The sequence below is a fragment of the Haliotis rufescens genome, unplaced genomic scaffold (genome assembly GCF_023055435.1).
Source record: "Haliotis rufescens isolate VD_foot unplaced genomic scaffold, xgHalRufe1.0.p SCAF_13, whole genome shotgun sequence".
Taxonomy (NCBI): Eukaryota; Metazoa; Mollusca; class Gastropoda; order Lepetellida; family Haliotidae; genus Haliotis; species Haliotis rufescens.
This window is the reverse complement of record NW_025963813.1, coordinates 40,571,308-40,589,298: the sequence shown is the minus strand read 5'-3', so window position 1 is coordinate 40,589,298 and position 17,991 is coordinate 40,571,308. Positions and strand designations below refer to the sequence as shown.

Here is a 17,991-nt window from a genome sequence, read left to right as displayed (position 1 = left end):
CGCCGTCATATAGCTGGCATATTGCTGAGTGTGGCGTTAAGCAACAAACAAACAAACAACTAACTTCATAAAGAAAATGGAAGAGTGCCGTGGCGACATCGACTCAGTTTTCAAGCCTTTACTGGTATTCTTCTATTTTTATTGTGTGATTTGTTTTTGACAGGCATAATCCATCTCCGAGAAACAAAACAACTACCGGAAGACGCTGTTTCCTCCACTACCTCACCCCCAGGACAGAGATCGACCTTGGCCCCAGTGACGGTGACCGACAGCGGTCCAACAGCATCTACCGCCTCCCCAGGTTCGTTTCTCATGCTTTAGGGGCGGTGGTGTAGTCTAGTGGTTAAAGCGTTCGCTCGTCACGCCGAAGACCCGGGTTCGATTCCCGACATGGGTACAATGTGTGAAGCCCATGTGTGGTGTCCCCCCGCCGTGATATTGCTGGAATATTGCTCAAAGCGGCGTAAAACCATACTCACTGCTTTAACCTTTCCGTCACTATAACGGGCCACCGGTAGCCCAGTTGTGTAAGATTCATAACTCACTGTGCAGTGTTGCCTCTGTGCAAGTAGCAGTTAAATGTGGGTTCGAATCTTGAAATCCACCCCCGGTTTTAGTAAAGGGAGAAACGCTTGCAGCTCCTTGAGTATTGCTGGGCAGAGTTGTTCCCCGTGAATCACAGTGATTAACTGTGAATCACAGTGACTAACTGTGAATCATAGTGACTAACTGTGAATCACAGTGACTAACTGTGAATCATAGTGACTAACTGTGAATCACAGTGACTAACTGTGAATCAAAGTGTCTAACTGTGGCACAAATTGCAATAGTGACGCCACTCACGGACAATCGTATTAGGACCACAGAGACCCCTCCACCGTCAACTGGTATTATATATAATGCTGTTAATATATAGTAGAGGACATTTCATGTGTCAAGTGAAATATGTTTCTATCATCGAGTCAAAGGGGAAAGGGGGTATTTTCATCCGTCACAAGATGAGAGAAACAAGATATTTCACGAGACACATGGAATCCTATTTATTATATATTTTTGTGTAGTTGTCTACCGGAAATTTAATTATTTCGTTACAAAGGTAAAACCTTGAAACGTAAATTCTCCCTACCTAACACACAAGAACGGTTTACCACCCCTTGTATTTTCGACTAAAAAGAGGTTTCATGATTCCAGAATCTTCTGTTCATAAAATAGACTTGTCCGACATTTCCGAGATCGAATTGTATTCAGGGAGGCATCATTATTTAAATACAGGTACATGTTTTCAAAGCTGGTACATTTTTAAACATCCTTGAAAAGGTTGTACATAATGTTGATATCCCATATACAAAATAAACGATTCATGGTCGTTGTTTATCGTACAATAAAACACCGCAAAGAGAATTATCCATGGTTGGTTCTCACTGCAGTGTTTTATTGCACGATAAACATCGACCATGAGTCGTTTGTGTCTTAAATAATACGACCCGTGAAGATTCCAGGGTAGAATAGGTCTTCAGCAACTCATGCTTGTCGTAAAAGGCGACTAACGGGATCGGGTTGTCAGACTCGCTGACTTGGTTGATGCATCCATTATTTACCTATCGCCGTCATATAGCTGGAATGTTGTTGAGTGCGGCGTTAAACAACAAACAAACCAACCCATCTTAAATAATACACTTGATGATGAAGGATGTCCGAAAAGTGAATGCAATGAATATTGTGAATCAAATCCCAAAACTGTAAGGTGTGTTATTATCACTTCGCCTTTCCTGGTAAGTAAGTGTAACCAACTGTCGAGGGGGGGGGGGGGGGGGGGGGGGGGGGCACGGTTGGCCCAGTCGTCTAAGGCGTCGCTGTGCAGAGTTGCGTCCCTTGGGCGCGCCAGAAACCTATGATTGCGGGTTCGAATCCCGGTTCGCCCCGATTATGTTTCTAGGTTTATCAGCACCATACCCGTGCTCGTGGGTTTCACCGAAGTGGTAAACGTCTGAGACCTGCATCACTTCGGGCTTTCCTCCCACATCAAGCTGACGCGCCGTGATATAAATGGAATACTGTTAAAAGCGGCGTTAAACCCAACTCACTAACTCACTCATCCTGTCCAGGCAGCGCCTCTGCACACAACTTGTCTCAAGTCCTGGAGTTCTCCATCCTATTCTATGAAGCACAGCGATCAGGAGCTCTTCCAGACACTAACAGAATCCCCTGGCGGGGAGATTCGGCACTAGACGACACAGTTCCTGGAGGGTGGTATGACGGTGAGTGGATATCAACTGCACGTACCTTATAATGCCACCCTGGATGCCCCAGGGTAATATTTACCCGTTTTATTTGGATAAAAACCCTGGAAATAGGCCAAAATCGATACGTATATGTGGAAATATATAAGGATCCAGGTTTAAAACAAAATATTATGAGAACATAAGAAAATGTAAATAACGAAAGAAATCATTTATCGTTGCAACATTTAGGTCAGCAATTTGGCTAGGGGTCAGACATGTCGCCAGGGGTCATTTAAGTATAAATGTAATATTTGTCTGAGATGCTAATTTGTTAATGTGACAGTTGAGACAGTCTTAGAGATGGGATCACCGTGCGGACCCCATTCTCCCCTTTTGAAAACCAAATGTAGTATGTTGTAGGCAGTAAACTTGAATGAGAGGGGATATTTTGGACCCCTCCCTTTTAAAAATGCCGGACCGGTCTCCACGCGACTGGACACATGAGGTTTCTTCAGGCATGACTAGGTCCCCGTCGGGACATTCCATAGTAATATTGTAATTATTATTTCTGTATTTGCAGCTGGTGACCACATCAAGTTCACGTTCCCAATGTCGGCTGCCGTCACGTACCTCCTGCTGGGTGTTCACGCCTGGAAGGACGCCTACGTGGCCAGCAGTCAGCTCAACAACATGTACGACAGCATCCGCTGGCCTCTCGACTACTTCCTCAACAGCTGGGACCCCACCAAGCAGGAGCTGTATGTTCAGGTAAAGCTCGCTACACGTTTCTCCACATCCGTGAAGATCCGGGGTAGAATAGGTCTTCAGCAATCCATGCTTGCCGTAAAAGGCGACTATGCTTGTCGTAAAAGGCGACTAACGGGATCGGGTGGTCAAGCTCGCTGACTTGGTTGATGCATGTCATCGATCCTAATTGCATGGATCGATGCTCATGAGATCAGTCACTGGATTGTCTGGTCCAGACTCGATTATTTACAGACCGCCGCCATATAGCTGGAATATTGCTGTTAAACAACAAACCAGCCAACCAACAACACGTGGCATCCTGTACTGCATCCTTGTTCCATCAGGGGAGACAATAGCGGTACACTGAGGTCGCTGCTGTGCAAATGTTATTTTTTTTAGTGCGCTGTTTTCCCCTTTCGGAACTATTCTTCAAACATTTAAGGAAGTGAAGCCATATTTTACGAACGCTTCCCTTACACTCTTTCAGAAATGTTTGTTTTCTGATTTTGATTTGCACGTAAAAGCCGCGGCTTCGTACAACACTAAATTTTTGTTCGTAAAAACAAGTTAAATAGCTGCCAATTCCTAACAAACACGTTTAAACCATTTTACTGAAACGCACGACCGCGGTAAGGTGATGACAAAACGAATATTGAGGGCTATTCGTCACCACTCGCCCCTTTCCGTAACCTGCGAGAAGACTCGTCCCCCAATCGATGAATGTTATGTGCGAAAATACGACAAACCAATCAGAATGCGCGTATGATTTCAAGTTCTTCGTCAAAGAATCCCTCAGAAACAATTTTTGATTTTACATATGTCTTGAATCTAAAAATAAACCCAAGACACAGTTAAATGTGTTCAATCATACTGTATAATTCCGCATGTCCCGATGTGCTTTTAATTACATCTGAAATAAATATAATATATGGGGAAAGATAAGTGAACCATTACGCAACGAGTTAACAATTGTTTTAGGTATGCCCGTTTGCGCTAAGACGGAACCCGGTCGCAAAAATGGCCATGAGAGGGGCACAAGTCGCTATTCGGCTTGTCCCGGAATAACACAGGTTGTTCACGAATGCGCTATTCGGCATGTGCCGGATTAACAAGAGTTGGTCACGAATGATTCAGGGCTGGTCGGAATTCGAACCAACGATCATAGGTTTCTGGCACTTCTAAGGGACGCAACTCTGCACAGCAATTGCAGCTAAGTGTAATGTACCGTTTTGTTGTCTAGGTGGGCAAGGTCTCGCTGGATCACGCTGTGTGGGGTCGGGCCGAGGACATGACCATGGACAGGCCAGCCTACAAACTCAGCCCCTCGGGCCCCGGAAGTGACGCAGCGGCAGGGACTGCAGCCGCCATGGCAATAGGGGCCATTGTGTTTCAGAAAGAAGGTACGAGTCTCCCTATGATCCTTTCGTGTGTTGATTTACCTTAAACCATTTTGTTTCAAACTTTTTACTGCTGACCAAAATAAACAAAAATAAGTACCTGACAACTGAGCCCGCGGATCAACTTAATCTGTGCAGTCGAGACAGAAGGAGTAGCAACAGTGCCTTACGTTTCTATAAGAGTGAGTGAGTGAGCGATTTGGGTTTAACATAACAGCATTCGAGTTATATCAAGCCGTGATTTGGGTTTAACATTACAGTATTCGAGTTATATCAAGCCGTGATTTGGGTTTAACATAACAGTATTCGAGTTATATCAAGCCGTGATTTGGGTTTTACATAACAGTATTCGAGTTATATCAAGCCGTGATTTGGGTTTTACATAACAGTATTCGAGTTATATCAAGCTGTGATTTGGGTTTTACATAACAGTATTCGAGTTATATCAAGCCGTGATTTGGGTTTAACATAACAGTATTCGAGTTATATCAAGCCGTGATTTGGGTTTAACATAACAGTACTCGAGTTACATCAAGCCGTGATTTGGGTTTAACATAACAGTACTCGAGTTATATCAAGCCGTGATTTGGGTTTAACATAACAGTATTCGAGTTATATCAAGCCGTGTCAGCTTAATGTGGGAAGAAAACCCGAAGTGATGCAGGTCTCAGACGTTTACCACTTCGGTGAAACCCACGAGCACGGGTATGGTGCTGACAAACCTAGAAACATAATCGGGTCGAACCGGGATTCGAACACACAATCATAGGTTTCTGGCGTGCCCAAAGGACGTAACTCTGTCCAGCAAATCGCGGCGCCTTAGACAACTGGGCCACCCGTGCCCCCCATTTTGATAAGACAGAAAAACACAACGAAAAGAATACTCTGTAATGATCAGATTAGAGTCAGAAATGAGAGTTTATGCTGGAGTGACCGCCTATGTGGCGTAGTGGTAGAGCGTCCGCCCGGGGAGCATTGGGACCAGGGTTCGATCCCCGGCCGCGTCATACCAAAAGATGTTAAAAGATGGAACTTGTTGTTACCCTGTCTGGCATTAAGGGGACAAAAACAAGGACTGGGCGGCCCGGAGTCAGTATACTGTGTCTGAGTGGGGTATTCATGTTAAACTGCGGCATGGTTGCTCAGTGAGTTAGTACTATAAATCGGCATTAGTCCGGACTAGTACAAGCAGCCACACACATTCACACACACACGTGCATGCACGTCGCTATATAAGTGCAATGGTAATGGACGCGACGTTAAACACGATTTCACCTCATCTACACTGAAGTAGACATGTGCAGAGTGTTTTGTAGACATACACCACGTGATCGGGCAGACATGCCTTCGTAGTACTTACTTTTCAACCGATCGTACGTTAAAGGGCAAGTTCACACGGAAATGAACCTATTTTTCTTGTACTTTTTCCACATTAAAAGTGTTAACATAGAAGTGTCATAGACAAAAATATAAAAATATCACAATTAATTAACATATTTTTCGCATTAAAACGATTTATATTTTTCACATTTACCAAGTGTTCTATTTCCACAACAAAAACACCATGGCTTTTGCCCCTTGCAATATGACGTCATTGGTGCCAATTGATAAACATTATGACGTCATCATGCTTTGTTAGAGCCGCTTCACGTGGTGTAGGTCCAGGTGTGTGATTCTTGCGTCTCAGATGCCAGCTAGCATAGTGTTATGCTGAGTCACCACTGCGCCGGAGTGTGTCGTAGGCCATGTTGTTTTACCGCAAACTGGTACTTGATATCTTTTGCGTTGAGAATAGACAGGGACCCAGTTGAATTGGCACCAATTACGTCATAATCTAAGGGGGATAACTCAGGCCTGTTTAGCTCGAAAAACGAAGGCCTCATAACGGCATATCATTTTCACACTATTGTGAGATTCCTACGTTCACTGTGAAAAAAATGAGTGTATATTTTCAAACACAGATACTTATTAATTCTAAAATTGCGTTTTGTTTAGAAAAAGAAAGAAGGTGATTTTTGCGTGTACACTTCCCCTGGAAGGCGTCTTGTTGGATGAGGTTTGGGAATGCCCTCTGGGTCTCAAATCTGTTAAAAGTGTTTCATAGCTTGTCTAGTCTCATGATGCATCTTTTTTTTTTATCGAAATTGACCCTGAAAATTCTTGAAAAACAGAATTATGCTTCAGGTTGAAAAAAGAGAAATTGTCTGCCACACAAATTACATCGCTGCAAGGTGTTTTTCTTTGAAACATATTCAGGTTCATAGCTTTAAATAAAAAGGTATATGTTTTCACAGATGTTGGCTAAAAGTTATCTAATCTCCAGACAAAATCCCAGCCCCCTACCCCTACCCTAACCCCCGGGGGCTACACGGGGTAGCTGGCAGGTATGTTTACATGTGTTGGTCTCATTTTCACTTTCACTTTCACTTTCACTTTCACTCTCCCCGTTGCTACAGATCCCGCCTACGCCAGTCGACTGCTGACGGCTGCTGCAGAACTGCACGACTTCGCCAACACATACACCGGTATCTATACCGACACCGTCACTGACTCCCGCGACGGCTACGGGTAAGCGACGTTCTTTGGTCACATTGACCCACAGAGCCATGCTGTTGTATGTGGGTTTCCAGTTTGCATGGCTGGTGAAGAATATCACTGTCCATGTCATATGCTCACATTGCTCACGGCCAATTTTAGTTCGTTATAACCGTAGTTCGTTATATGCATATTTACAGGATAAATACAGCAAATGACCGGGACCAAAAACAAGTTCGTTATATCCATAAGTTCGTTATAACCGTAGTTCGTTATAACCATATTTACAGCAAATATACAGCAAATGGCCGGGACCCAAAAATAAATTCGTTATATCCGTAAGTTCGTTATAAGCGTGTTCGTTATAACCGTAGTTTACTTTATTTTACTGTTTATTTTTTTAGGGAAATATTTGATGGATAAGTTGTAAACCAAATAATTATATATACTCTTAAAAGTGTCTTCATCTTCCTAGGTCCAACGACTACAACGACGAGCTTGCGCTGGCTGCAATTTGGTTGTACAAGGCCACACGTCAGCAACACTACCTCACTCATGCCAGGACCCATGCCTCAAAGTTGTCATCTTCTCCGTGGGCTCTTGATTGGTCGGATAAGACGGCAATCGTTCATGTAAGTATTGGAATATTTAATGACGCCCACATGATATTCTAGAAGAGCTGGGAGTTTTGTTTTGAGACAAAATCACCGCTTTTCCTGAAAGGGGTCGCCGGTGTGTCTTTTACTCACAATGCAATAGTGTTCAGAACATCAAATATGTTCTATGAACGACTTTCGTCTTTTGTAGATCCTAATTGCATTTTCGGCAACTAATTATTTTCAAAGACGCCTCACACACTGCCCATGAATATAAAAAGGGTCTGCCCATTCTATAGAAAAAGTTAAAGAACACCTGATTATTTCATATTTATATAGTTAATAATTCATGGGTTGAGTAGCATATTTCTTCATTAACATACCATTCGTCACCACTCGCCCCTTTCCGTAACCTGCAAGAAGACTCGTCCCCCTATCGATGAATGTTATATTCGCGAACCATTAGGCAACGAGCTGACAATTGTTTTAGGTATGCCCGTTTGCGCTAAGACGGAACCCGGTTGCAAAAATGACCATGAGAGGGGCACGAGTCGCTATTCGGCTTCTCCCGGAAGAACACGAGTTGGTCACGAATGATTAACATACATAAGAAACATTTGTCAAGCCGCCCTGAATCGAAACTCGGGATAAGGGTTCATTAATGAGAGGATCTCAGGAAATCAACTTGGACACCTCATTCAGAGTTACCTCCCTTACTATGATCAGCAAGGAGTCAATCAATGATCAACTCACTAGCATTATTAACTATCGGATCCTAATCTAGAAATTGCAGAATATCGATGGTCAAGATTTACCACGACTGTCTGTAGACCTGTAACTATTGTTCTTGTCGTAACTGTGTGGGAATATGCCAGTTTTAGGCAAATAGACCATGCTTCGTATGCTAGTCAACCTTATACTACATGATACAGGGCTAGTGTCATTCAATAAGATGGCTTCCTTAGCCAAGAAGTCGTCTGCGCGGAGAGCGGAAGGTCGGGGGTTCGATCCCCGGCCGTGTCATGCCACAAGACATTAAAAGATAGTACTTGTTGTTACCCTGCCTGGCGCTCGACATGAAGGAGCTGAAACAAGCAATGGTTAGCTCGGAGTCACAATAGTGTGTCTGAGTGGGGTATTCATGTTAAACTGCCGCATCGTATCTTAGTGGGATAGTACAATAAAATCGGCATTAGTCCGGAATAGTACAAGCAGCCATACACACGCGCACACACACGCGCACACACACGCGCGACTGTTGTCTGAGGCGCTTCAATTCGCTGTGCAGAGTTGCGTCCCTTAGGCGTGCCAGAAACCTATGGTCATGCATTCGAATCCCATCTAAGTTTGTCATTACCATACGCGTGCTCATGGATTTCATCAAAATGGAAACATCTGAGAGTTACATAACTTTAAGCTTGGAGTGACTCGTATTCTACGTGATGGACATTAACGAGCGCTTCAAAATAGGACCTGCATCACTTCGGGATTTCCTCTGACATGAAGCTGATCGCTGACTATAAATGAAATAGTGTTCAAAGCGGCAATGAATCAAGCTCACTCACTCATTCAATGACAACTAATTTAATCAATAAATAAAAGTTGTCACGAGTGATGACCCCGCCACCCCCACCCCCCACCCCCCACCCCCCAAAAAAAAGAGGAAAAAAAAGAGAAAGAATAAACGCTTGGGTGAGATCAAGCGCTATCTATACTGTAGATATCGCTGCAATGAAATTGCACCATTGTGACGTCATTGGTTACCATGACGTCACAATCAAATGACATCACTAATGGCTCTGCTAATGAAGCTGTTAGCAGTACTTTTTACACTTAAGACACTGTTTATACCTTTCTACAAACTGAAAAAGTTGGAAGAATGATGTTGGATGATAAATAAAATCTCACCCTCGAGTCTTTTGATATCAAATTTATCAACACTCGTTGATAAAAGTGGAAGAAAGTCCTCGGCAAGCCTCGGAGTTGTCCCACTTTTATTAACTCGTGTTGATATATTTGATATCAAAAGACACTCGGGTGAGATTCTCTATTTACCGACATTTTACGAGCGCTTTAAGCTAACCCTGTAATGAGTCATCACTGGGCGTACGCAGTCGTTAATGTGTGGTTATGTGTCACAGCTGGCTATGTATGAGGAGACGCAGGAGGAGAAATATAGTGACGCCATCAAGGCCTTCATGACGTCATATCTCCCCGGTGGGTCAGTCGCCTACACGCCGTGTGGACTCGCCTGGCGCCTTGAGTGGGGTCCTCTCCGGTACACGGGTAAGATTCAGTATATTCACATGTTGATACATTGCCATGGCTATTTCCATCTCTATTTCATTAGGATAGAAACCACCGCCTCCGTGGTCTAGTGGTAGAGCGTCCGCACGGAGAGCGAAAGGTCCGGAGTTCAATCCCCGGCCGCGTCATACCAAAAGACGTTAAAAGATGGTACTTGTTGTTACCCTGTCTGGCACTCTGCATTAGGGGCTAAAACAAGGATAAGTCGTCTCGATGTCAGTATACTGTGTCTGAGTGGGGTATCCATATTAAACTGCGGCATGGTATCTCAGTGAGCTAGCACTATAAATCGGCATCAGTCCTGACGAATACAAGCGGCCACACACACACACACACACACACACACATGCATGCACGTCGCTATATAAGTGCAATAATCTTGGACGCGACGTTAAACCCTATTTCACCTCACCTGCAATGCAAACGTTCTTTCACTAGCAGCGAAATGTCAAATACATTGATTTGAAATCAACGAAAAGGTTCTTGTTTATGCCTTAATTGCAAACGATTTAAGATAAATTTAAGATTTGAAACCTATGAAAGTTTCACCTCTTTGTCAAAGTTGTGAAGAATATACGAAACGAGATGTATATACGAGACAGAGGAAGGCTATCACCACTGGTAAAACAGTGAGTTTCATGTCACTAGGTAACCTATAATACTGATCTCAGTGATACTAATGATTGACTGCTATTGACAGCCAATGTGGCCATGTTCGCGCTGTTGGCTGCCGACGCGGGGTTCGAACCACAGACTTACAGATCGTGGGCTTTGGGTCAGATCGGCTACATGCTGGGTGAAAACAACGCCGGACGGAGCTACGTAGTCGGCTACGGCAGCAACTACCCGGTCCGACCGCACCACCAGAACAGGTAAAGTATTGATCACGCACACCCAGACACTCACGCACGTACACGCACACCCACGCACACACGTACACACACGCACACACACATACACACACACCTAAACACTCACAAACATGATTCGTGGATCGATGCTCATGATATTTATCACTGGATTGACTGGTCCAGACCGCCGTCATATAGCTGGAATACTGCTGAATGTGGCGTTAAAAATAAATAAATAAATAAACAAACAAACATAAATATTATTCTTTCATGCCAGCCCCTTTAATCTCTCTCTTGTCTCTAACGCATTCTACTTCGCCACCCTCAGCGCCTGTCATCCTCACCCCGCTGTCTGTGACTGGAGCACCTTTGATGACCCCGCCCCTAACGCCCATGTCCTTAAAGGGGCTCTTGTAGGGGGTCCGGGGAGCAACGACAACTACGTGGACGACAGAACAGACTACATCCAGAACGAGGTGGCGTGTGACTACAACTCTGGATTCCAGTCAGCTATTGCAGGTAATGCTTCAAGGCGAGAGACAAATATTGACTTTGAACAGTATTTCAGTTGCTTGATGTGTGTGTGAGTGTGTGTGTGTGGGGGGGGGGGGGGGGGGGCGCGAAGTGATGCAAGTGTTAGACATTTATCACTTTGCTGAAACCCACGAGTACAGGTATGGTGCTGACAAACCTAGAAACATAATCGGGCCGAGGTTTCACATAGGTTTCTGGTGTGCCAAAGGGACGCAACTCTGCACATCGAATCGCGGCGCGTTAGGCGACTGGGCCACCCGTGCCCCTAACTGTAAAAGAAAATATGAAAGAGTGGGAATTGAGCAATTCTGTAAAATCTGGGGCATTAAGCTTAGGGGGTTAAGCATAACACGATACCAATCCAACCCGGGTTCACGGCGTGATGAGAGACAACGCTACCCGAACCGCCCTGATTGCTAAAGGCATCTTGATACAAACCGTTGTTAAATCTTCATCAAATGTATGTTGAGCATTTTTCTTACATGTTCAGTTTTGAAAATACAGTTGCGTCATTAATATCCAAAACTTTCTGCTTGACTGCTTGAATCATTGAACGTCATCAGTTGTTTGGTGACCTCATTGCCTTCGGTAGTGACAACATACAATAAACTGCGGTTATATCGAACTCAAAGGGGCCACTAATTTTAGTTCGTTATAACCGTAGTTCATTATAAACGTAGTTCGTTATAATTATATATACAGCATTTATGCAGCAAATATACAGCAAATGGACGGGATCAAAACACATTTCGTTATATCCGCCAGTTCGTTATAAGCGTAGTTTACTGTATTTGTTTATCGTTTGTTAATGTACACATTGAATACTCCGAACATTTATAATACAAAACAATATTTACCGACATTATCTTACACCACGAGAAATGCGGGCGCAATTCAAATCAAAATTTCCGGATAAGTTTTCTTCATTTATACAGTGTTGGTTCCAAGCGAAATCTTTAGACATGGCTTAATAACGAGTAAACAACGTTGAGTTACAGGTTCATATCTTGGGTTAATAAATGCGAAGCGTTTCGAATGTGATATAATATACTCACACGCAAAAGAAACGCAAGTCGTGTATGCAGTATACATGTTGTTTATTTTCAACAATAAAAACAAGAAATACTAATAGGGCAAGATTGACAAAAAATTGGCTGAAGGCAGTTTAATGGATTAAAAGGCAGATGACATAAAAAAAAAAAAATTCAAATGTAAAGGCTTACACAGTTTCGGGTCAATACCCAAAATGTCAGTCAATACCTGGTGTGACCACCATTAGCATTGATCACTGCCACACATCTCCTGTACGTTGAGTGGATCAGATGATTTGTGAAGGCCCTAAGGATCCTCCTGCACACATCCAGAGCAGCTGTGCGTAGTTCATCGGCAGTTGTAGGGATTGGGCGCACATTGTGCAGACTTTTTGAACCTCATCCCACAAGTGTTCGATGGGGTTGAGATCAGGGCTGAGGGCTGGCCACGGGAGAACACGGATGTTGTGCTGTTGCAGAAAGGCCATTGTAGCTCTGGCAACATGGGAACGAGCGTTGTCCTGCTGGAAAATGTGTTGTCGATGTTGTGCAAAAAATGGAACAACGTGGGGTCTGATCACGTGGTCGATATACCGTTGAGCAGTGTCCCCGACCTTGACCAACCTTCAGAAAGCACATGGGTCCAAGTCTCGCATTAAGTCCAATCCCTGCCCATATCATGACGCTAGGACCACCCAATGGATCCCTTTCCACAACGTTTCTGTCAGCGAAACGATCACCTCGACGCCGCCAAATTCTGACTCTTCCGTCTGCATGGGAGACACAAAGGCGACTTTCATCAGAGAAGATGACACGACTCCACTCACGATGACGCCAATTGCGATGACCCTGTGCCCACTGAAGTCGCGCTTGTCGATGCCGTGGTTGGAGAACAGGACGACGTGCTGGTCGGCGACATCTGAGGTTGTTGGAACGGAGACGTCGGATCACAGTGTCCCGGCTAATGTGTCGATTATGTGTTCCTATGGTCTGTCGAGCACTTTCGCTGGTGTTGACGGGTAATCTGCCGATCCTGTCGAGGTGTGGTGACCCTAGGACGACCGCTCCGAGGAAGGTCATCTGTGGTCTGTATAGCATTGTATCGATGCAGGAGACAGTAAATTTTGGTTATGTTAACGTTGAAATGACGGGCAACATCTTGGACAGACTCTCCAGCTTTCAAACGTCCGATAGCCTGGTTTCTCTGAATTTGGGTTAGGCGTGGCATTGTTGACCAAGTAGTGGTAGGTCCAAGAATCGGCCACAGTTGTATACCCACTACAGGTCGTGACAGTTCGTGCATTTTCGATTTCGCGAGAGATGGGTGCATGATACCCACATATTCATTGAAATGGTGCTTTACTCGGGGCTTCCAAAATGCAACCAAATAGATTGATAACACCATCAGGCTTCACTACATGCTAAAACTCGTATCAATTTATAGTTCCGCGTTTGTTACCTATTTGCTTAAAACCACTTGCGTTTCTTTTGCGTGTGAGTATACATCATCTCCATTGATTATATCTGTGTCTGTCTCTGTTGTCCAATATCAAACTAATATATACGTGGCTTTGTCGCAGATGGTTCAAATTTGTTCATATTCATTGACGTTGGTGTCAGCACGGCGTTATGAACCAAGGTTGTCGGTGACACATCGTGCAGTTTCCATTGAACACAATATCAATGTCCACACCCTATGCGAGGACGCACACGTGGTAGACATGTACAATCGACATCTGCGTCAGATTTTTACTGGATAAACATCTTATAAACGTATTTTCGATATATGGCTAGGTTACCTGCATGTCTAACAACGACAAGTTGAATATTAGACCCGAATGTGGTGACACGGTCGTCAAATCAGCTATTCCAATCAGAGGTGGTTTTGTGATTTGAGTGAGTGAGTTAGGTTTAACGCCGCTTTTAAAAGTATTCCAGTTATATCGCGGCGTGTCAGATATTGTGGGAGGAAAGCCCGAAGTGATGCAGGTCTTAGACGTTTACCACTTCGGTGAAACTCACGAGCACGGGTATGGTGCTGACAAACCTAGAAACATAATTGGGGCGAACCGGGATTCGAACCCACAATCATAGGTTTCTACCGTACCCAAAGGACGCAAATCTGCACAGCGAATCGCGGCGCCTTAAACGACCGGGCCACCCGTGCCCCCTCCCGAAGCAGATCATACAACGCTAACACCACCAACATAACGTACATGAGTCCCGCGAAAACTGCATCATATAGCTAGAATACTGCTGAGTGCGGCGCTAAACAACAAACAAAACAATTGGTATTTACCCGTGAAGGTCCGATTATATTTGTTTGTTTTACGCCACACTCAGCAATATTCCAGACTGAGTTATATGACGGCGGTCTGTAAAAAAATCGAGTCTGGACTAGACAATCCAGTGATTGACATCATGACCATCGACCCACGCAATTGGGATACGATGACTTGCATCAACCAAGTCAGCGAGCCTGACCACCCGATCCGGTTAGTCGCCTCTTACGGCAACATAGTCGCCTGTAACGGCAAGCATGGGTTGCTGAAGATGTATTCTAACCTGGATATTCATGGGTCACATTGCTGAATTGACTGTAAAACTGTCTTAGATATCAATCGTTGATTTGTTTGTGCCGGCAGAAATCGTCTTCGGAAACAGAGAAACGTCAAACACCATGTCAGGAACACTTGTCACCACTTCTTTTGTGGGCTGCGCGGATGTTTCAGATCCACCGGTTCAATTGCCATGTCCTGAGTGTTCCTAACCGGGCCTTTACACAGGATGGCGATCTTTGTGATTTCCGACAAGCACTTAATTTTGAGACCCGGGTAGATCCGGGGTAGAATAGGTCTCCAACAACCCATTCTTGCCGTACATGGCGAATGTGCTGGTTCAGACTTGAATATCTACAGACCGCCGTCATATAGCTGGAATATTGCTCAGTGCGGCGTTGAACAACAAACAAAAAACAAATTTAAAAAGAATAAACGAGTCTGGACCAAACAATCCAGTGATTGACATCATATACACAATTTTTCATATGTTATATAATAGCATATGTCTAGTCGATAACGTACAACCATATAAGCACTCCGATACTGATATTTACTTGGGTAAAGGTTACGTGTTCAATGTGTTCAATTCTTTTTCAAACGGAAGGAATTTCTTTATCCGTTATGTCAAATCTCGAGTTGCAATTAGTTGGTTGGTTGGTTTGTTGTTTAACGCCGCACTCAGCAATATTCCAGCTATATGACGGCGGTCTGTAAATAATCGATTCTGGACCGGACAATCCAGTGATTAATATCACGAGCATCGATCCACGCAATTGAGTGAGTGAGTGAGTGAGTGAATATGGTTTTACGCCGCTTTTAGCAATATTCCAGCAATATCACGGCGGGGGACACCAGAAATGGGCTTCACATATTGTACCCATGTCGGGAATCGAACCCGGGTCTTCGGCGTGACGAGCGAACGCTACCCGGCCGCCCCTCCACGCAATTGGGATCGATGACATGCATCAACCGAGTCAGCGAGCCTGACCACCTGATCCCGTTAGTCGCTTCTTACGACAACCACAGTCACATTTTACGGCATGCATGGGTTGCTGAAGACCTATTCTACAACGGATCTTCACGGGTCAGTTGCAATTAGTACCCAATGTTTGTCATAATTGATATTGAGTTCCTATCTCCAGGGTCTTGGTTGATTACGCTATAAATATTGGTTGGTGATCAATGATCAATTCAAACCAGTCCACTAGATTTCAGAGATCCGGAAATCCGTGTATGAATGTCAGATACGATTAATGGTTTATTTCAAGACTCACGGAAACATGTGTCTAATTCGGCGGCCAAATGATAGGTATAGTTGAAGAGTTTGTAAGGTGAACCTCGCATGGCATGCTCATTTCCTAGCATTAAGAAATTTAGGAAATACTGATCCTCCGTGCTGTGTATACGAGTACGCATAAGTACAAGTTTGAAACAGGTTGTGTTTTGCACTAATATATCGTCCCTCGCCTGTAAACTGCCAATATATTCTCTACTCATATTCTAAGTAAGAGAAAATAAGTAGAATCAAATAAACTAAAACCTCTCCAGCTGAAGTTGTTTATATTTTAAAGTTTTTCGGGAAAATAAATCCAAAGATACCAAATATTAAAAGACATCAACCAACATATTCCATTTGACGGGAATGAGTTAGTGAGTATTGTTTTACGCCGGTTTTAGCAATATTCCAGCAACATCACGCGCGGGGGGGGGGGGGGGGGCGGGGACCCATGTCAGGAATCGAACCCGGGTCTTCGGCGTGACGAGAGAAGGCATTAACCACTAGGCTACCCGACCGCGGGAATGTCAAATATTTAACAATGTGTGGTCTCTAACGATATATCAATGGAAAACCCAGAAGTGATTCTTTGGCATTTGATTTTGTAACCAAGGAATTATTTTTGCGTTCATTTTTCTGAAAAAGGATTAGGTCGCGCCTACTAGCGGACTGCTGTTTCTCTAATTGTTTGAGTGGGCGGGACGATATCACTGTTTTCATGTTGTTTGTGTTAATTTGTTGTTTGTGTTTGTGTTAATGATCAACTAGGCAGTCTGTTAAGTTATTATTGTATTTTGACTTCAATATATTTTTGCGTTTTGGGGAGCGATACGTTTTAAAACTGGTATGCTCGCAAGGTTAACCTGCAAGGCTACGCGGATTTACACGTGTGTACACTGGGGCTTGGACGGGTAACTCGGGTACCCGGGTCGGGTGGGTACTGAGTAGGGCCCGGGTACCCACAGGACTACCCGGACACGGGGTTAGCCACGTGATATATTGTTTAATGACAAAAAGTATCTAGAACTCTATGGTTACACTACAAGTCACAAATGTTCGCATTTCTTTCTGACTATGCACCCATTTCTTCTGACTTTTCATATCTTTGAATAAAGATATAACTTGAGTCAACTTCAGTGTATGCATGACTAGATTAGTAGATTTAGTAGATGTATCTAAATACGTTTTACCAGGGCTATGGTATAAGAATTCCCAGTCGGACATTTTGTACTTATTTCTTGAGACCTACAGTGGGTACCCGGGTAGGGTCGGGTAATAGGGGGGTAGGTACCCGGGTAGTAAATTTGGACTCGTCCAAGCCCTAATATACACCCGTCATTACGTTCACACCCCCATAAACGCAAAATAATACGGAAGTCAATTCTGAGAAATACAGGACTGTATAACATGTATTCGTACATCTTTCCATCCTCATGTGCCCGTGGACCGCCTCCGTGGTCTAATGGTAGAGCGTCCGCCCGGAGAGCGGAAGGTCCGGGGTTCGATCCCCAGCCGCGTCATACCAAAAGACGTTAAAAGATGGTACTTGTTGTTACCCTGTCTGGCGCTCGGCATTAAGGGGCTAAAACAAGGACTGGTCGGCTCGGAGTCAGTATATTGTGTCTGAGTGGGGTATTCATGTTAAACTGCGGCATGGTATCTCAGTGTGCTAGCACTATAAATCGGCATCAGTCCTGACTAGTACAAGCAGTCACACACACACATACACGTGCATACACGTCGCTATATAAGTGCAATAATCTTGGACGCGACGTTAAACCCCATAACACCTCATGTGCCCGTGTTTCTATTTGACAGGTCTCCTTCACCTGGAGATAACCAACCAGTTTCCAGTTTCTGCTCTCAACAGGTGTTATCCATAACGGAAATCCGGTGTGTAGCACGTGGACATCAACTAAAATATTTTATTTGAA

At 44.1% G+C, this 17,991-nt stretch overlaps 1 protein-coding gene across 1 annotated transcript in view; it reads left to right on the top strand.

Moving 5' to 3' along the window:
* The window catches only part of LOC124122494 (endoglucanase 1-like), a 25,774-nt gene extending 7,783 nt beyond the window's left edge, over positions 1–17,991 (top strand). The window contains exons 10-19 of the mRNA XM_048394633.1: positions 164–301; positions 2,106–2,258; positions 2,803–2,990; positions 4,210–4,369; positions 6,823–6,934; positions 7,377–7,533; positions 9,639–9,783; positions 10,505–10,676; positions 10,984–11,174; positions 17,876–17,991. Of these exons, the coding sequence (XP_048250590.1) occupies positions 164–301; positions 2,106–2,258; positions 2,803–2,990; positions 4,210–4,369; positions 6,823–6,934; positions 7,377–7,533; positions 9,639–9,783; positions 10,505–10,676; positions 10,984–11,174; positions 17,876–17,940 (1,481 nt within the window). The 3' untranslated portion in view covers positions 17,941–17,991. The remainder of the gene's footprint in view (positions 1–163; positions 302–2,105; positions 2,259–2,802; positions 2,991–4,209; positions 4,370–6,822; positions 6,935–7,376; positions 7,534–9,638; positions 9,784–10,504; positions 10,677–10,983; positions 11,175–17,875) is intronic.